This window comes from Cynocephalus volans, chromosome 3, assembly GCF_027409185.1.
Source record: "Cynocephalus volans isolate mCynVol1 chromosome 3, mCynVol1.pri, whole genome shotgun sequence".
NCBI lineage: Eukaryota > Metazoa > Chordata > Mammalia > Dermoptera > Cynocephalidae > Cynocephalus > Cynocephalus volans.
This window is the reverse complement of record NC_084462.1, coordinates 171,475,073-171,496,556: the sequence shown is the minus strand read 5'-3', so window position 1 is coordinate 171,496,556 and position 21,484 is coordinate 171,475,073. Positions and strand designations below refer to the sequence as shown.

The 21,484-nt window shown below is 34.2% G+C and overlaps 1 protein-coding gene across 1 annotated transcript in view; it reads left to right on the top strand.

The window, feature by feature from the left end:
- TRIP11 (thyroid hormone receptor interactor 11) overlaps positions 1–19,885 on the top strand; it is a 61,427-nt gene extending 41,542 nt beyond the window's left edge. The window contains 6 exon segments of the mRNA XM_063089768.1: positions 3,111–3,210; positions 14,302–14,383; positions 15,350–15,464; positions 15,894–16,010; positions 17,166–17,310; positions 19,590–19,885. Of these exon segments, the coding sequence (XP_062945838.1) occupies positions 3,111–3,210; positions 14,302–14,383; positions 15,350–15,464; positions 15,894–16,010; positions 17,166–17,310; positions 19,590–19,840 (810 nt within the window). The 3' untranslated portion in view covers positions 19,841–19,885.
- The last annotated feature ends 1,599 nt before the right edge of the window (positions 19,886–21,484 follow it).

The window sequence follows — 21,484 nt, the reverse complement described above, 5'->3', positions numbered from 1 at the left end:
TTATTTACCCATTTTACTAATAAAGGACATTTCAGATGTCTTCTATACAAACAATGTGGTTATGTACTTCCTTATATCTCCTGGTGCACACATAGAAGAGTTTCTTTCAGGTGTGTATCTTGATTGAAATTGCTGAGTTACCAGACCTATGAGAGTACTTCAAAAAGTTCATGGAAAAATAGAATTAAAAGATAATATGAATCTTTTTCATAAGCTTTTTGAAGTACCCTCATATGTGGGCTGCCTCAGCTTTATTAGATCATGGCAAATTGTTTTTTAAAGCAATTATAGTAATATACTTGCAAACATTTGGTGTTATCTGACATTATGTTTTTGCCAATCTGATGGGTTGGAAGGTGTCTTTGTTTGTGCTGCTATAACAGAAAACCACAAACTGGGGAATTTATAATGAACAGGAATTTATTGGCTCACAATTCAGGAGGCTGAGAAGTCCAAGCTTGAGGGGCCAGTATCTCACGAAGGCCTTCCTGCCCTCTCATCCCATGGTGGGAGGGCAAAGAGAGGCAAGAGAAAGAGCAAGAGGTGGCCAAACTCATCTTTATAAGGAATCCTCTCACATGATAAGGAACCTGCTTCCACAATAATGGCATTAATTCATTCATGATAGCAGTGCCCTCATGAACCAAATATCTCCCATTAGGCCCCACCTCCCAACACTGCTGTATTAGGTATCAAGTTTCCAACACATGAACTTTGAGGGGACACATTCAAACAATAGCAGAAGTACTATCTTCTAGTGGTTTTAATTTGCATTTCCCTGATTACTAATGAGATCGAGCATCTTTTAATATTTTTATTGATCACTTATGCTTGCTTTCTTGTCAGTTCATTAATACATTTAAGAAGATATATTTTATCCAACACTTAGTTATTTCCAGTGAGTCCAGAGTATCTAATCTGTCAAACTGCTAGGATGGAAGTTCAGATCTTTTAAAACTAGGGTTTTTTTGTCTTTTTTTTTTAAATTTAAAATGTGATATGCATTTAGAAAAAGAACAAAATAAAACAGAAGTAACTAAGAGAACTAATAAAGATAAAAGCTGAAATTATTGAAATAGAAACCAAACAAATGGTAGAAAGAAAAATGAAGTATAAATGCTGATTTTTGAAAAAGTCTTAGTGTAAAAAGTCTTATTTTAGTTTTAAGCTTTAATAATTTTGTAAGTATAAATGCTACAGGGTTAAAAAAGTAATTTGGAAGTTTATTTAAATTTCATTCACATTAAGTTTAGTTTTGTGGATTTTGATTAGAATTTCTTGTTTCAGTCACCTTGTGTATTAGTCAGGGTTCAGTCCGTAGAAGCAGAACTGGTAGGATGTGTATGTGTGCGTGACATATGGATATATAGACAAATTTGTATATATGATATGTATGATTACACACATACACAATTTATTATAAAGAATTGGCTACACGATTGTGGGGGCTGGCAAAGCAAGTCTGAAATTTGTAGGCTGGCAGTCCAGATGGGAAGACTACATCAAAGGTGGACTGGAACTCACAGGCATGGGCCAAAGCTATTGTCCATAGGCAGTGAAGAAAGGAAAATCACAAGCAGGATGGAACTCCATAGGCGGAAGTCCACAGAAGGAATTTTTCTCTTTTTTGGGGAAGCCTAATTCCTGCTTTTAAGGACTTGGAACTGGTTTAATCAGGCCAACCCAAATTATTCAGTATAACGTGCCTTCCCTAAATTCAGCTGATTAAGGGCTTTGATTGCATTTTCAAAATGTCTTCACAGCAACATCTAGATTATGTTTGAATAACTGAGGACTGTAGCCTGTTCAGGATAACACATCAAAAAAGCTGTCACAGTGATTGAAGATGACAAAACTTGACCTGAAACTTACATGGATGAATACTCGAAAACAACCAAGAAAATTATGAGAAAGAACAACAGTGAGGAGGGACTGGCCTATTAGATACTAAAATAGAGCCATAAGTCAATACAATATTGACTAGATTAGTGGAACAGAAGCAGAGTCCAGAAATAGATCGCAGAATATACTTGAGAATTTAAAACTAAACCTTAAACTAAACTAATTTTTATTTAATGAGAAATATGATAGATTGTCTAATGAATGAGGTTAGCACAACTGGCTGTCCATATGAAAGAAAATTAAATTGAGTCCCATCTCACACCATATACAAAAATAAATTCCAGTTGTATTAGAATGAGGATTCTCAACTGGGAATGGTACTGAATACCTGGGGATATTTTTGGTTGTTACAGTGATTAGATGGCTCTCCCGCTATTTAGTGGGCCAGGAATGTCAAAAGCACTCCCATTGAGAAACACTCTGTTAAAGATTTAAATATAAAAACCAAAATATCTTGCAATAAAACCTAGAAGACTACATGTACAGTCTAGGGGCAAGGAGGATCCCAACTAAGACTAAAACTCAAGAAGCTGTAAAAGCAAAGTAGGACATGCTTGACTATGTACAACTTAAAAATTTACATGGCAAAAGACATCATAGACTCAGTAGCCAAATGGCATATGTGGTAAATGGTATTTGTGTAGCACAGATGACAAAGGGTTTACATCTACCGTACAAGGTGCTCTTACAAATTGACAAGAAAGAGGCAGCTCATTAGAAACAAGAGCAATGTATGCAAAGAGGTTTGCACAGAAGAGCAGACCCAACTATCCTGTAAACGTGAAAAAATGCTCAAATTCAGTAATAGGGAAATAAAATTTAAAGTAATAAAATCATGGTGAAATATCACTTTATTAGACTTGCAAAAATTAAAAAGAGCAAGAACATTTGTTGCTATATTTCTTGACTTTTTGTGTCCATTTTTTGAAGTTTTATTTCTTATTGTCACTTTTTTTATTTCTGTCATCATGTTGTCTTTTAATAGCATTCTCTCTTTTTATTTAGTTCCTCTGAAAGAGGCAATGTTTTATTGTGAAAGAGTGTGGGGTCTATCTTTGGTACTTAGTAGTTGCATAAACTTGCCCAAGGTCACACAGGTGCAACTTCATCAGCTAAAATGTAAAGGGTTGACTCTAAGATGTCTCTCAGTTCTAGAGTTTGTGAAACTGTTTTTGCATACTGCTTTTTAATAACTTTTTTCCCCTCAGGAACATTTGGATGAAACAAATGCTGTGTTGGATTCATCGTCAAGACTTACAGAACAGTTAGACCTAAAGGAAGAACAAATTGAAGAACTTAAAAAACAGAGTAGGTTTTTTCTTTTCCTTCCCCACCCTACAATACCAATCAGATGTGGTCTTCCACCATGCACTGGCACGGTTGAGTGAGACCAACTTCATGTGTGTGTGACTTTCATTTCTATCTCCCATGACTGGTTAGCTTCAACTTAAGTATGATCCTGGTGAAAACAGAGTCATTACGTTGGCCCTAGCTGTGCAGTTAGTTTTCTTGGATGTTGAGGCAATGCTGTTGTGTTGGTTGTCACCCTGTTGACCACTAAGAAGTGGGTTGATTTTTTTCCTCTTTTTTTATTGAATCATAATTGATTATACATATTTTGGGGGTTCAGTGTTGACACATGTTGATCAAATCAATATTACTAGTATATATATTGGCAGTGTACCTGGTTGTGAGGGGGGGGTCTGGTCCCCAGCTTCATGCCTCAGGCGCCGGGGTGGGCCCTGTGGCACTGGCAGTGTGTCTGGTTGTGGGCAGGGGGGCTCCATGCCTTGGGCCCCTGGGCAGGCCAAGGGGGTTACTTTGATTGATTGACTTTTTATGGTTCTGACTTCTCCCTGATCGATTCATATGCATGCTACCCTAAAGGTGTCTGATATGTTAGGGCAATATTTTCAAGTAAAAAAGTAACTTTTTATGGAATAAATGTCTGAGTATAAGTAGATATTCATGACTGTAGATAGTGCTTTACACACAGCCATTCATCATGGTTTTTTTTCTTTCTTGGTAGCTGGCTGGTACGGGGATCCAAACCCTTTACCTTGATGTTATAACACTGTGCTCTAACCAACTGAGTTAAGTGGTTAGCCCTTATTTTTTGAGGCTTGTAAGGTAGCTCATAATCGCTGTCAATTCCCTAAGGTGAGTCCTGTGGTTAGGATTATCAATTGAGCCTCATATAATCAGGTTGTTGATAGTGCTTTGTTGAAACTAATAGCTGACAAAAATGGTATTTCCTCATTTAATCTCTGATTTAGGGGTAACCAGGAAATTGAAGCTATTCTAGGGTTGCATTTAGTAGGTAATGATACAAGGTTATCAGAAGGGTGATAGTGGAGCCTGGAAATGCATCAGTTTTAGGTGTCTAGGTTAGACACAGCAGTAACAAGGCATGTAATTAGGGAATTACATACCACCTAACATAAAATAGAAATAAGAAATAGGCAAAAATAGGAGATGGTACAGCAGAGATGCTGTCAAACAACAGAAACATTGGCTTAGACACTAAGAAGGCAAGCAGGCAAGAACCACTGAAGCATGGATACTAAAGGACAAGCCAAAGTAAGTTGGCCTAAATCCAACAGGAGACAGTAGATGGGAGATTTTTAGGAATAGAAAAAATGATAAGATAGATGTGAGATAGTTGTACTCAAAATAAACTTGATTCTGAGGCAAAGAACTGCCCAACTGAAAGTCCTCTACGTTTAGTTGACTTGGCCAGCCTGGGAGAACTCTAAATCTAGTAGAGAGCTGGGAAATGAGCAGCAAGGAAATAATTATATATTGAATATCTATTATGGACATTTGATATAACATATACTGTATTATTTAGTCTTATTTTATTTATTTTCATAAGCACTCTACAGTAAGGGGTATTAATTCCATTTGATAAGTTATATAAACTCTGATCTTTCTGCCCATGACCAAAGTTCATGATATTTCCATGTTACTGTATTCCTGTCAGGAAAATGGTTATTTATAGTCTGACTTATATTTTGTTCTATGTCTCCATCTCCCTTGAGGATATGGTTGTATCCTCTGTATTGTGCCCTAAATGTTGAAATGATTGCCTTTACCAAGACACAGTATTTATTGGGAAAACAGTCTAGTTATATTGAAGGCCAATGCAACTACAGCATTATCTGGACAGCAAATGGGCAACCCAGAGGAGACACACTGGGCAGCCAAATAGTTACCTGAAGAATTGGTATTGTAGAATTGGGCTCGACTAGTGGAGGTGAAAAGGCAGTGTTTGGAACCAACTCGTCGGCCTGTGACAACTCAATGCTGTATTTCATGTTTCTATAATATCTAAGGCCACCTCTTTAGACATCTCCCTGAGACGTTGCCAGTAGATGACAAAAAATTCTGTGACTTATTGTAGTTAATAAATATTATGAGAGTCTTTGCAGTATTTAGTATTTGTTTAGGCACCCATTTAAACCCTTAATAGTAAAATATTTTCAGATTTTTTTTTATTGTATCTGGTAAGGCTTAGGTGGCCTAGGTTTCTATTCATATTAAAAATTACAATTAATATTCCTTGCAAATGTATAGGAAATTTGGGCTCATTTTGTTTAATTGATATTAGTTATAGAAAAAGATCTGTTTAATTAAGCTTGTACAGCTTGTGTGTGGAAGGGTAGGCAAGAGGCCAGTGTTCCACAGACAGGAAGGGTAGTAAAGAAACAGTTGGTTCTGTTATGTCTTTAAGTTATTCTTGCCATTTACAGCTCTCCCTCCCAGTCTGTTTTCTCATATTACATAAGTGCTTAATATTGCTCTTATAGCTCTAAACACAAATGTGATTTTATTTTCTCAAAGCTCCACTCTTGATTTGATAATATAAGCAAAACGTTGATTGGCTTGCTTTTTTCAAAAGAATCACTGTATATTTTCTTTCATAGATCATTAAGTCCTTTAAATGTTGATCGATGTTGTAGTACTGTACTTTATTTTTAACACAAAACTTGGCCAGACAGTAAAATTATTTGCCAGGAGAAACAATTTTGAAAAAGACAGATTGGCTTTTGTTGCAAGGAAGTATATAGACTTGAATTGTAGAGGCAAAGTATTGTTTTATTTCTAAGCATCTGTAGACTAATGATTAGTTGATATGCAGTTTCAGCTTTTAAACAATATTAGGAAACCTAACTTTAACAAAAAGGTGTTTTATTCAAAATGATTGATTATGTTATTGCCAGAGATGAAATGATTAATTCTGGTGAGACATATGAAAGCTTTTACATGTAACACCAATATTAAACCAGTAGATTGTTAATTTCAGTCATTTTTAAATTATGTTATTGTTAGTGCCATGGTTATGAACTGAGGATGTTTACAGGTCTTGTATGAAAAGTATGAAGATAGATGCCTTGTCAGGCATTAAGTACTTAGTGAGAACCAAATGCTTGGCTTCGTGTTAGGTGCTGTGTCAGATATTAGACAGGATCCCTTTTTCAAGGAGCTTAGCTAAGGAAGTGACATCCAGCATAGATACACCATAGGTTAGTAATTTAAGACAGTGGTCATACAACAGTACATATTTAGTTCCTTCAGAATCTTGTTAAGGGTCAGGCGTCATTCCATGGAGGGAAGGAACTTGAGTAGAACTTTGAAGCAGTAGTAGGATTTCACTAGTAAGTGTAAGGACTGTTTAAAACATCTCTCTCTCTGCCTGGGACAGTAACGGTGAAAAGAATCCCTAAGATCCTACAGGAGAGCTGCCCGGTTACCTCAGTTGGTCAGAGCAGGTGTTAGAAGACCAGAGTCAAAGTTTGGATGCATAGACAGGCCAGCCACTAAAAACACACACACAAAAGAAGATTTTATGGGTACTACTTTAATAAATGATGTTGGCTGGTAGAAGAATTACTGCTATCCTTCCTTTTAGAAATCATCCTTTCAATATTTTATCTAAAAGTGTTCTTCAGTATATGGTCAGCCTTTCTTTTCTTTGGGTTCCACATCTGTAGATTCAACCAACTGCAGATTGAAAGAAAAAAATTTTTTAGTTGCTTCTGTACTGAACATGTACGATCTTTTCCTTGTCATTACTCCTTAAACAATACAGTATAACAACTATTTACATAGTATTTGCATTGCTTATGCTATTATAAATAATCTAGAGATGATTTAAAGTATACTGGAGGATGTGCATTGGTTATACTTAAAAACTATTGCATTTTATACCAGGGACTTGAGCATCTGTGGATTTTGGTATCTACTGGAGGTCCTGGAAACAACCTCTGTCCCCCCATACCAGGGATGACTATACTTCCAAAAACTTATTTTACATGCCAATCTGTATCGTATTGGTTTTTTCACACCTTATATGCTAGTCTATGAAGAAGATCGGGCAGTGTCTTTCATTATTCTGGGTTGATCAGAGTTCACAATTTCTATGGAATTGCTCTTAATGAGAAAATATTTACATTTGTCTGAACTTAGACTATAGCAGAACATTAAAAGATGTGTTATCTTGCCATATTTGTGGTCAAATTTGACATTTTCCTTCTTTCACTTTTGTTCTCTGTCATCATCCTTGAGATAAATTCCTGCTTAAATGAAAAGGATTGGATAAATTGAAATAGAAAGTATAAGATGGTTCTTGTTTTAATAACTATTCTTCAAAAGGGTGGTGATATACTAATAACAAATTTTTTAAAAAACAACAGAAAACAAAAGGGTGGTGAATTTTATGGTACTCAGAGAAAAATAAGTTTTCATAAGCAACACCAGTTTAGTTGTAGCATTGGAAAAATCTTTTGGTCTATCTGCCAGTTTATACCTGTATGTAAAAGGGCCCCCTAACTGATTTTTTTTTTTAAGATTTAGTTGCCACGTTTAAAAAAGTCTTCTATGAGTTGACAGTGGAAAATTTCCCTAGAATATTTGTTTTTAAGAACATCTACAAGAATGTATAAAATGAGTCCCAGTAAAACCTACTGTAATATGAAGCATAAAAATGTGTTTTAAAACTACAATTATAAAAGAAGCTTGAAGTGTTTTCCGTGGAACTACCTTTCTGGTTGTGGATGGTAGAGCTTTTTATTTTAAATAAAGACATTCCATTTTCCGGGATATGATTTATACAAGAAAACATATAATGTCCTGTTGAACGTAGGCCAAATACATTCCCAGACGCTTTGTTACCCAAACCTTTTGAGGGATTTCTTTATAGATGTTTTTGGCACAAGTGGTGATTTTAGAGGAAACATATAAGAGGTACCAGATGCAGTTTTCTGAATTGCCATAAATGATTAAAAATTTATTTGTGATGATATAAACATCTGGGTATACTAGACAATGCCAAAATTTGAATTAAGAAAAAAGTTTGTATCAGATGAATAATTGTCCTTTTCAACTTAATAGCTATATTTTTTAATGTGTTTCCTTAATAACTAAACTGAATTATGTTTTAGAAATTGCAGTTATTTTTTAATAATTCTTCTAGATATAAAGGAAGATAAATTATGTAGAGATAAGAATGTTTTGAGTTTATGTATTTTATGTACTTTCCTTCATTTCTTTATGTATGGATGAGTAATTCAGAACATAAATTATATATTCTTTTTGTCCTGTGTTTTGTTCTTCCCATTCTCCCTTCCCAGGGAAAATTAATCATTATTTTGTCTATTTATCAAATATTCCTTGTTTATCTGCTGCATATTGAGCACTACAATAGGCACGGGAAATACAAAGACAGGGGACCAGAGTGCTACTTTTGGGAGGTTACAGGTAGTCAGGAAGGGGATAGGACATGTAATCAAATACATACAACAAATTGTTTTGCAAGGCAAGAGCTATCTGTTCTACTTGGTGATGGTGGCATGGAAGGGTAGAAAAGCCTAGTGAAGGGTATACTTGACCTCACTTGAATGACGAGTAGGAACGGCTAAGCATGCAGGTAGTTGGGGAGAAGCATTGTAGACAAAGGAAGAAATTCATATGAAACTGTGTGGCATAATCTGGAATCTGGCTGGAGATACGGTTGACTGGTAATGACCAAAGGGTGGCGTGTGTGTGCACTTGCAGGTGTGTGTATGTGGTCGGGGGAGGTGGTATGGCATGTTGGTGTGGGCTGCTGAGAAGGTAAAGGTGGAACTGTGTTGCTGTATAGAGAAATGAAACTCTTAAGTATGGATCCCAAACACAAATTGTAAACTGGGGCCAAAATGATAATATAAAAGAGCAAATGAGACCTGTGGTGAATTGAAGAGCGTTTATTATGGGGGCGGCAGATTCTCAGCTCCACCTAACTGTTGCTGTGCAGGAATGTAGGTCCAGAGTTGCCAAATCTTTAGATCTTCCAAGAGACACTGGGAATCTGGATTTTTATGTGAAATACCCCTATTTTTTAGTGTGACACCTAATTTAAGTTTTTGTAAAAACCCTGTGTTCGCTGAACAAAACTTCTTTAGGCTGGTTATCGTCCATGCTGATTTGCAGTAGAGAGCTTTCAGAAATGAGTTGAAGTTCAGGCTGCAGCTTAGAAAACCTTTTATCATTAGTGTGCTTTCAAAGTAGTGATTATATTCCATTAGCAGAAACGTTACTGCAGTGATTTTAACTTTCACTGAAAAATTCTATCCTTTCTTTTGGGATGTGGCTTGTCTGTATAAACCTTTAAAAGGAAATATATAACTTTATTCATAATATTTACTTTCTTTAAGAAATTTTCTGTTTCAGTATGGAAAAACATAACACACATTATCTGAATTCATAATAAAGGGTTGAGGGAAGAGAATGGAGAAGGAAAATACATTTGATTTAGTTACATATAAAATATTTATATAAAATCTCTTTCAAGTACACATAGTAACTCCAATTAACTGTACAAATAATTCAGTAGACCTCAACCTATTTCATTTTAATCACAGATTATGATCTACTGGAATTCAAATTGAGGTTATACTATATTAATGAAATTCTTTTTCTGTAATTTCATTGCCACTTTTAAAGGTTATTTTTCACTCAGCAATTAATAATTATGAGTATGGGACAAGAAAGCATTCACCAAGTGCTCTAGGCCTTAAAATTCTGTGTCAGACATGGTTGAAAGGAATTGAGTTAAAAGACAAAGCAGATGCTGGTATATCTTAAATTCAAATTGTAAATAGATATATCTTTTAACAATATTATTTGGTGTTAAAGTAAAAGTGATCTTCTATAAGTTGAAATTCTGTGATAAAAAGACCATTAATTTCTAGCTTTTGCTTTGGTTATATCTAATTAAATGAAAAGGCTTAATTTCCTATTATTAGGTTTAATATTGTATCAAGTTTAAATTTATTTAGAAGGTAGCCAATGCAAATAAGACACCAGACCCAATTTATTTACCTATATTTATAAATCAAATTTCTAACATTTTTTCCCTTTGATTGACTCCTTTGCCTTGGTTCTTAAAAATGACAAATATGCAAAATGGAAGGGAAAAGTCACAAAATATTAACATTAACCAAAGTGATATGTATAATTGGTACTGATGAGGGCCAGATTAAACAATGAACTCTTCAGCTCTTTTAAGAAATGAGATGAATGAGTACTAATGCTTTACATAGCACTGTACTATTTAGAAAAGCACATTTAAAATTCTTCGAGATGATCATGCTTGCTTTATAAAATAGGCAACAAAATCTGGCCCCAGTCATAGGACCATGATTCATATCCAGGTCTTCTGACACTCAAGTTCTGTGCTTCATTAACTTTTTTCCCAGTCAGGTGACTGTTCAATAAACCTGACCTGGGTCTTGTCCATGGGAGCTTAGTCATGAAGTAATCAAATAACTTTGTAAGGGGTTGACTAATTTTAAGATGTTCTTTGAATACAGCATTATAGTGTACCATCATTAATCACAAATGAAATGAAAAACTATAATGTGCTCAATTGTTGCAGTCAACTACATTTTATGTTCAATTTTTATTTTAAGTCAAGTGATGAAGACCATGGCACCATCTCTAGGTATTTCAGAGGAGAGGCTCTAATATGTCGGGTTTTACTGTATCATACATTCAAAGTAACTCTTTTTCTCCAAGCTAGACTAAATCTCAATTGCTTTGAAATGGTTAATTTTAAACTGTCCTCTGACATTTTTTTTTTCCCTTTACTTCCAAAGAATTACTTTAGCATGTGAGATGATTTCACAGGAATATTGTATTTTGCTTAAAATCCATTTCTAAATAACCATATTTTCAATGCCCATATAAATACAGTTCTGATTTCAAATTGTGGTTTGAATTTGTCATCAGATTTATAGAGAAGTGTTCAGAATCTCTGATGGGTGGAGAATAAGGGTGTCTGGAGAAAAGAGGAGTCTGTAGGGACCTTTGAAGTGGGTGTTTTGACTTTCTTTTCTTTTCCAAACATCTTGTAGTTAATACCATCCTTCCAGCCCCTACCCCTATATTCTGAGGTTTTTTCCCCTAGGCTCAAATGTCAGAATACATTTAAACTACTACTTGAATTTGAAACAGCTCTTTGCATTCTACCTCACATTTAGCTCAGGGACTAACTGGATATTGTGATAGTGAGTTTAAGAACTTATAACCATGTCACTTTGGCCTTGAGCATGTTTCAACTCTTCCTTCCTGAATATAGAAATTTTAATCAAAATTGTCCCAACCATAATCAGTTTTCATCAAGAAACTATTTTTGGTTTGAATTTTAGGACAGTTTGATTTCTTGATCAGTTTTTCATACAGCAAAGTTAAAAAATTTTAAACTTATTTTACTAAAATCATCTTTATCAGAATCAACTCTTTACTTTTTGAATTTTACTCTGAAAATGTCTACTTATCAGACAGTGATAAATGACTATTTAATAGACAGACTGTCTATTCAGTTTTTTCTTTTTTTCTTTTTTTTAAGTTAGAGACAGTATAGTGCAGTGTTATATCCTGGTTATGTTTTAGACTGTACAGTCCAAAAGAAATACTGTGAGCCACATGCAGTTTTAAATTTTTTAGTGGCCACATTAAAAAACAGTGAAAATATACGTGAAATTAATTTTTTAATATATTTTATATAAACCAATATATCCAAATTATCATTTTGGCATGTAATCAGTATAACAATTATCAATTTAGAGGAAAATAGATAGGAGAAGGGAAATCTCAGAGAAAGGGAAGGGGCGGGTACGAAAGTTTGACCTCTGTTTCTCTGCTACCTTTCTATAGCCTCGTGGCGTGGTGAGGACAGAAGAGAAGACAATGCCCATCTTTACTCTGGCTCCTACTTTGGCTTGTGAGTGAGATGGTTCAGTAAGAACAGTGACAAGATTAAGGTATTTGCTGTTCTCCCTCTGAGTAGTCGAGAGTTCTGTTTACATTAAGAATGTAGTGCTAGGAAAGGCCTAAATAGCACCATGTGCTCATGACTCATAATATACTTGTGCACCTTAAGAATCTAAAATGTTTTACTAACCCAGAGTTTAACAATAGTCCTGTTCATATTCGCTCTCACGCACTCATGCTCGTGCTCGTGCTCACTCTCTCTCTCTCTCTCTCTCTCTCTCTCTTGTCCAAGTTTAAATTCCTTACTGGAAAGACAGGAAAGGAAAAGTTTGTAGTAGATTTTCCAAACACTAACCTTGCTTTTATAATATGGTTATGGCAACCGTCTCTTATTTGGTAAAGTTAGCCTATTATATGAATGGCATTTTACAATTTAGAGTTTTGCTATTTAGAAAAACCACAAGCCATTGAAAACAGTTAAACTAGATATTTTATATATGCATTTAGTACTCTAAGTCAGAATTTTAGGCATTGTATGGAAGCATTGTACAGGACAGAATAAAAACATAAAGCAGACAGGCTTGGCCTAATCTGGAAGGCTCAGAGAAAAGTTTTGTGAGGAAGTGAGTTGGGAACTGAGACATGAAGGGTGAGTAAGAGTTAATAGGCAATATTGATGGAAATGAGCTTTCCAGGCACAAGAAAAAACATTTGCAGAGGGAATTGAGAGTCCAGAAATATATCATACATTAATGTTCAACTGATTTTTGACAAGGGTACCAAATGAATAATTTTCCACCATATAGTGCTGGAACAACCAGACATCCACAAGCAAAAGAATGAAGTTGGAACCCTACCTCAAACCATGCATAAAAATTAACTCAAATTTGGCCATAGAACTAAATTTTAGAGTTAAAACTCTAAAACTCTTGGAAGAAAACATAGGAGTAAATCCTTGAGATGTTGATTAAGGTAATAGTTTCTTAGATATGATACCAAAAACACAATCAACAAAGGAAAAAATAAATTGGACTTCATCAAAATCAAAAACTTTGGTCCTTCAAAAGATCCCATCAAGAAAGTGAAATGACAGCCCACATTTGGGGGGAAATGTTTTAAGCCATATATCTGATAAAGGAACTTGCATCCAGCTACTGCTAGGAAAATGCAGCATTAAATAAAGAGTAGGTTTGTGAAAAGAGGTCAAGTCCAGTGTTTGGATGTGAATGTTTCTGATTTGAAAAGTAGCACTCTTACAAAATGATCGCCTCCTTATTTCTTTCAGAATAAAAATTTGTAATCTAGCTTAAAATTAGTAAGCATCTCTTTCAGCTCAAACTGTCCATTTCTGAAATAAGGTGTAAACTCCATCTTTGAGTGAGCATTCCTTAGTCCAGGAATCCTTGGCCCTGAGGTATGGTTGAATTTATGAACAAGGCATCTCTTGTTTTAATTCTAGACTTTGCTTTTAATACTGCTCAAATTCCAGCTATTCTACCAAGATTTTACAAATTTTGCTTCCTTTTTAAATGAGAATTTTAAAATAAAATAGCCCAAGCATCCTTCTGAATCAGTCATAAGCTACAGTAACTTGGTTAGTATTTTAGAATCAATGATTTGAATTGTATTTTGCAATTTCCTTACTCCAGAATACTTTGCCCTATCAGCTGCATCCTGAACCATGGTCTTAGTTGTGTTAGACATTCCTCTTAACTCACCAAAAACTGAGTCCAAGCCAGGAAAATAGAAAAAGAAAAATCTAAAATTGTCTTTTCCATTTCCTACCATTAAATAAGTGGCTCTGGAAATGTTTCTTGCATGGAAGCAGTGGTGAAAATCTCTTTTTTGCTATTAAGTTACTAAAGAGGATGAAAACATTTTTTTGTTTTTAAATTTTCTATTAAAGAATTGATTACTTTATTGGGGTAACCCAAGTGAATTAATGCGTACTCTGGCTTCTAGATGATTTCTATATCAGAGAGCCTAGTTCCCTGTTCCAAAGAAGAGATGGAAATAATTGAATATTCCCAATTAGAAGTGCATATATTCAAAGTTCATAGAAAAGATCTCATAAATCTCATTATATGTTCATCCAGACTGTTTTAATCAGCTAAAGGCTATCTTTACTCACATATTTTAAAACAGATGAGCTCCAAGAAGCAATGCTGGATGATGTACAAAAGAAATTGGCGAACTTAGTAAACAGTGCAGAAGGAAAAGTGGAGAGGTATGCTTTTGCCTTTTAACTTTTGTATATTTTATGGAGATTGCTTTTATGGTAAAAACAACTTCTACTTATAGATGTTTATATGTAATTCAATTTTTTAAGAGCCTTTTATTTTTCTTATATAGTGAGGAGATATAGGTAATTTTAATGAGGGTTCAGTAGAATAAGTTATATTCTTTTCTTTTTTAAAGTCAATTTTTTTTCAACTGGTTTTCTTAAAACCACATGGAAGAGTTAAAACATCACCCCAATATGAAGACTTAGAAAATAAAGAGTTTATTTTTACCGTTCTTTTTTGTTCCCCGCTGTTCTTAAATAAATGTATGTTGTTTAAATGTATTAGCTCTGGGCCAGCCTGTGGCTCACTTGGGAGAGTGTGGTGCTGATAACACCAAGGCCAAGCATTCAGATCACTATATAGGGATGGCCAGTTAGCTCACTAGGGAGAGCGTGGTGCTGACAACACCAAGTCAAAGGTTAAGATCCAGTCATCTTAAAAATATATATATTAGCTCTGAAACCTAGGTATATATGCAATAATATCAACTGTTTTTAAAATTTAGATATTAGCAAATTTCTAATAAATGTGAATGGGAAAATGTAAGCATGATGGTTAAGCACAAGAACAATTTTCACCATTTAAATGTCTGCTTTAGGTGAACATCAGCCCAATCAGGCAGTGAAAATTACTAATGGGGCACCACCTTAGTCAGTGTTGAGGTGAAGAAAGTGGGTGGCTAATAAATGATGTTTTAAAAGGTCTACATTTTGGGTTGTTTGAAATATTCTTCATTAGACTTGTCAAGACGTTTTTAAAAGTTACTTTAAAATATTTTGTTGTTTAGTCTTTTTATAATCAAACATTTAATTGTTTAAGAATAATGAAATATTTATATGTTTAGTGTTTATTGTTTGGGTACACTCAATGTTAAGTTGCTTGAGCTGTTTCTGCCTTCATTTTCATAGAGTCCTAATGAGAAACCTCTTTGTTGGACATTTCCACACACCAAAAAATCACCATCATGAAGTTTTAAGATTGATGGGAAGCATCCTGGGTATCAAAAGGGAGGAAATGGAGCAGGTAACTAGACAGTGAAAGCCATTCAGAAAACATTTATAACTAAAATAGTGGTATCAAATTGTTTCCTTTTAATATGTATAACTTTTAGTGAATGTAATTTTCTCAATAATGTGGAAATGAAATCATTTTACAGTACATTGAACAAATGGATTTTTTTAATTTATGTATTAGTTTAAATGTTCTGTAACTTATAAACTACTTCTCATATCAGGATATCAGGATGCTAAAATTTTGCGATATGGCAATTCCTAAAACTTTTATTTGAGATCATCCCAGGGATGCCATTTTATTGTATTTGTGGTCTCTTATCAGTAGGAAACATTTTCTAGGAATTGGTCTTGAAAACCATACTATATGAAATTACGTATAAGTGCTTCTTTTTTTTTTCTTTTATTGATAATATTTTTCTGTTTTAAAATAATCTTGTAGTTGTTTCATGAAGATCAGGGTAGTGTGACCAGGTGGATGACTGGGTGGCTTGGAGGAGGATCAAAAAGTGTCCCCAACACACCTTTGAGACCAAATCAGCAATCTGTGCTTAATAGTGTAAGAACCGATTTTATTCTTGCTGAATATGAATGGTGAAATGATTGTATGTTGCACTCATTTGCAAATAATCAGATTTCTTTTTCAGGTTATTTTATACAACCCTTTTTATTTTGGAGTTGTGAAAACTGAGAAGAGAGAGGTGATTAGCTTAAGGATAACAAGACAGTTTTAATAATTTTATTGCATATAGGTTTTATTTTAACTTCTTATATGGTACTTTTATTTTTCAAAGTATTAACTGTTCTTTTCTTTATTATGCTGCCATTGGCAGTCTTGCTACTAAATCATAAGATTCTTGAAAATATAGGCTTTATTTTGCTCATGTATATATGTTGCAAAGTGAGCCAGTGAACACCTGCCATGTACCAGAGTATTCCAAGCATTGTGGATGCAACTGCAAACCAGATAGACAAGGAGCCTGCACTTAACAAACTTACATTCTGGTAGGAGGAAGCAATTAGTAAACATGAAAACACTGTGTGTGGTATGGGGTAGGCTTTAGATGAATATGAATTGAATTGAGTTGTACTGTGAGTTAGAATGTGGAGTTTCTTTTATTTTTTTAATAAAGAGGACGTTAAGAATAGGTGACTTACCCAGAATTGGTTAAAGATAAAACACAGTTTTACTTAGATAGCATAAAATTTAGTTTAAAGGAAAGGTCTACACTATATTATTTTAATCCGATAATGTTACTGGTGATCTTTTGCTGTATTCATTGATTGGGCCTTACTTTAGAAAATCGTGTTTAATGCTTGTTTTTCTTCAATATAATTTTTCGCATCTATATTAGCAGTTATTAAAATAATAAGACTTGGTGTTTTAAGTGCCATTGATGGCAAGAAATGTGTTATCAGTTGGCTAATTCTGACTATAAAATGTTTGAAACTGGCCAACTGCCAAAAAAAGATGTTTGAAATGAGTGTTGTCATCAGAGAGTATTGATTAAATTGTTAAATTTTTGTAATGATAACTGTGTAACTAAAGTGCTGGCATTTTCAATTGTTCATAAAGCTGATTTGTAAAAAAGAAAAATTTTCAAATGGCATGATTAGTTTTTAATATTTAATTACAATAGCTGAATATACTTTCTTAATTGTAGTGAATACAATTTTATTATCCGGTCTAATATAACCAAATATTTTACCTTAGTCTTTTTCAGAACTTTTTGTTAAATTTCTGGAAACAGAGTCTCGTCCATCTGTTCTACCACCAAAGCTTTCTGTTATTGATATAAAACTTCTAGATTCACCAGGAAAGAGAAAACTAGATACAAATGTACCAGAAATTTTTAGAGGTAAATCCAAATATTTATTTTTCTATGATTATAAAAATTGAAAGTTTAATTTATGATTATGCTTTATAGTGATATTAACTAAATTTTACTGTTTTTGAAAATGTGTAATGACTATTCAAAATTCCAATAAGCCATCAGATTTTTGGCTTTATATATTCTTGTGGCAATCTGATATTTAATTGGCTTAGATTAATTTAAACAGTGTGAAATACTTTCCCTTTGCATATCAGAGTAATTCTTTTCTCTCTGCATGAGCCACTTTGAATTATTCTTCTGGAAGTGATGGTGAACTGGTTAAACCTTTGCTTGGTCCTGTTTTCCTTTTTCACGAGTGGTGCTTATTACTAATCAGAGCTAGATGTATAGTTTATAGTTAGAGAAGGGTTTTCCCCCCTTCTCTAATCTAAGTTTTACACTCAGTAACCAAACCCTGGCATGTTAATAATGCCAGTTTAGTAAACTGACTTAGACTTCCAAGAACGTTATGAAGTGCCCTCATACTGTATGTTGAAAGGTCTTCCTGAAGCAAATGGTTGGTGGTTGTAGACACGTATACATATTTTTCTATCCCACTAGGTTGTTAGGGTCTTATTTATATTCACATTGCCTATATTGGCATGCAGTAAAATGTCTTGAGTTGAAATTGTATTATAATCCATTAAACTGTAAGCACATTCTTTATTGAAATCTCTCTTTTTTCCTGAAATCTTCGTATTTTATTATAGACTAACATGTTTGCTAGTTGGACTTTAAAGGAATATGTGATTATATACTCAAGTTTATATCACATGCCAGATTCTTAAATTTGGATAAAACATTAAAGAATTTATACTCTTGAAATTTTAAAAACTTCCTTAGTTATTCAGACAAATGTTTCTATTTTTCTGAACTCTTATAGAAAAAGAAAGTGGTAAAATTTATCTGTCTATGATAAAAGTTTTATGTACTAAATTTAGTGAAAAGTTGTAACTTTATCGAAGAGATATGGACTATACTGATAGCCTTTTTTCTTCTTACCCTAGGCTGTAGCATCTTGAAGCAGACTCCCAAATTCATTATGGCAGAGTTGTCTTCTCCTCCCTTTCCTTTCTCTTTCTTACTCTCTCCCCTTTCTTTCATCAAGTTCTATGCTCAGCTTGATTTGTATTGATCAGAGACAAAAGCCAGTGATGATCTCAGTTGATAAAGGGTTTGCATGAAAAAAAGCAAACTTAATCTTTAATCCTGGATTTGGAAGTTTGCCAGAGCTTTTACTAGTTATCACCAGAAGCTTTCCCAGAGTTAGGAAAGTTGTCATTCACAGGAAAATACAGCTTGGGAACTCAGGGGTGCTCAGTAATGAGGAGATTTGATGAATTTTCCATGCTTTCTTTGTTCTGAGAGGCTTCTTTTATTTGAGTTTCCCATTGCTGAAGTGGGCACCTTCAAAGAGTTGCTTGTCTCTTATCCATGAACTTGTTAGTGGTGTTGGGTAATAAAGCAGGATTTTATCCACTAAGACTTTAGGTCATAAACTAAGTACTTATTCCAAGAAAAAGGAACTGTATTAGGTCAACTTTTTAGAGAAATAATCTGATTGAGAATTGTTTTCAAACCTCTGAATGCCTAAAAGAGGATCAGGTAAGGTATCCATATATTAAGTTCTCAAGTTCTTCATTTTTCTGCTTGGTGAGTAGCTTTCCGTGCAGCATAGATAAGACCTTTTAAAAGCTATTATTGTAGTAAATGAGGTCTATCAGTTATACAACTGGTATTTAAATATAAAACAGTATTAATGTGTTCAATAAAATATTAAATATGCATGGAAATACTCTTCTCTCCCCTTTTCTTTCTCCCATTTCTTTCACTTGTTTCTTGTCCTATTTTACCCTTCTATATTTCATAGACCCTGCATGTGGGATCCAGAGTCCAGCAGTATAAAATTATTTGGGGGCAACTCTGGGAACCTAAAACACATGTCTAGCATTGTTTTTATCAGAAAATGTTTTGAATTATCATGGCTGAACTTTAATCAGATTTTAGTAATATAAATTAGTATTTGTGTTTAGGAATTGAGGCCTATTTGTACTTTCATCTTGAATAATTAAAGAGTAGTCCAAAAAATGTGCTAAATACCAGCGTTATTACTAGCCAGGTAGAATTTTAAATTTGATAGTAGTGGTCAATTGGTTATTCATATATGTCTATATTAGTCAGTTTAACAATATAAGAATAACTTTCTTTATGCTATTACTTATAATCAGAGGGTTTTTTCAATTTGACTTAATTGTGAAGGGTAGAGACTAAATAATCCATATTTTATCATTTTTATGCAACAGAATCCAGGTCTGGTAGAAGAACAGACATGAATCCATTCCTGGCTTCCCGCTCTGCAGCTGTGCCTCTTATTAACCCAGCTGGACTTGGACCTGGTGGGCCCAGGCATCTTCTTTTGAAACCCATCTCAGATGTTTTGCCCACATTTACACCTTTGCCAGTGTCACCTGAAAACAGTGCTGGAGTTGTGTTGAAAAGCCTTTTAAAGCAATAGATGGTTCTCAAACCAGAGATGATATAGCACTTTTAAAAAAAACCATGAACACTATGTGTATATACTTTATCACAAAGTGGCCTTTTGGAAAAAGTCATGTATTTGTTTATAGTTATATTTTCTCTAAATTTAATAAAAATGCTTTTAGAAATTACAGGTGTCAGAAGAGCAAGTGTTTGCTATATAATTTGCTTTTTTCTTTCTCTGATTTGACCTAATTTAACCTGGAAACATTTGATTTATCTTTTATCTTAATTTACAAAAATAAAAAGACAAAAATACTAGAAGATGTATATCAGCTTTTTATTTCCTTTTTTGATTTTCAAGTTCATTTAAGCTAGAGACACGTGGTTTATCTTATAAAGATAATCAAGAAATTTACTCCAAAAAAGGAGAAAAATATACTAATAGTGGCTTCTCTGCATAGTGCAGAAAATTGATCTGCAGTATGTATTAATCATTTTTAGAGGACTTTGTGCAGACAGGCCAAGGACAAGGTTGTCCCTGGGAGGTCATAGGTGCCCTGAGATGGAATGTGTATTTGGTTCTATGCAATTTTATCACATATGTAGATTCATTTACCACCACCACAGTCAGGATACAGAATACTTCCAGCATAAGGACCCCTAGTGCTGCCCTTTTATAATCATCACCACCTTTCTCCCTACCGCCTGCCTTAATCCCTGACAACCACTAACTTTCTCCATCTCTATCATTTTGTATTTCAAGAATGTTGTATGAATGGAATTATACAGTATGTAACCTCTTGAGATCAGCCTTTTTTCACTCAGCATAATTCCCTTGAGATCCGTCCCGGATCCCTTGAGTTGTTGCATGTATCAGTACTTTGTTCCTTTTTAGAGCTGAGTACATTATATGTGGATATGTCATTTCATTTTAAGAGCTGAGTAATCTATTTAAAAGTATCTTAAAACTAAATGTTTCCTCACACAAGTACGACTTTCATATAAGTGTTCAATTGGACAGTTGCATCTACATAACTTTAATTAGCAATATCGCTAAACATGCCACCCCCTGCCTCTGTCTGAGGTGCTGGTACAGTAGGCCAGGGGTCTTCTGTCCCATCCCGGTGGTCACTGAGGGCAGTGCAATCACCTCGACAGCACCAGCACCCAGTGTCTGGAACTTAAGAATCAGAGAGTATTTCTTTAATTTTTATAAACCCATCATAAAAAATCCTGACTTGAAACTGATTTGTATCAGGATGTTCATATTTGTATTAGTTGTTGACGCTGTACATTTACAAAGACATTTCTTGCAAATTTTGTAAATTTTGATATGCGTTTAAAATATAAACATTTGTAGAGCAAGGAAAGGTGAAAATGAGACCAACCCAAATATGTAAATAGGCCTGGGTCTGGCCAGAGCTAAATTTGGTTGTTTGTAAATTTTGCTGTGATTAACTGTATACTTTCTAATGTACTTGGAAGACTGGAAGTCTTATTTATGTATTGATGGATAAAACTTGTTTTTCTGAAAAATTAAGTGAGATAATGCTGCTTCAGAATGTCGCCTGTCTCCTTAGCTAATTTTTTTCTATTGCCATTATTAGTGCACTTTAAAGGAAGTTGTCATAGGAGTTCTATATTAGAACTGTCAAACTGCCTCCTGTCAGTTTTAGCC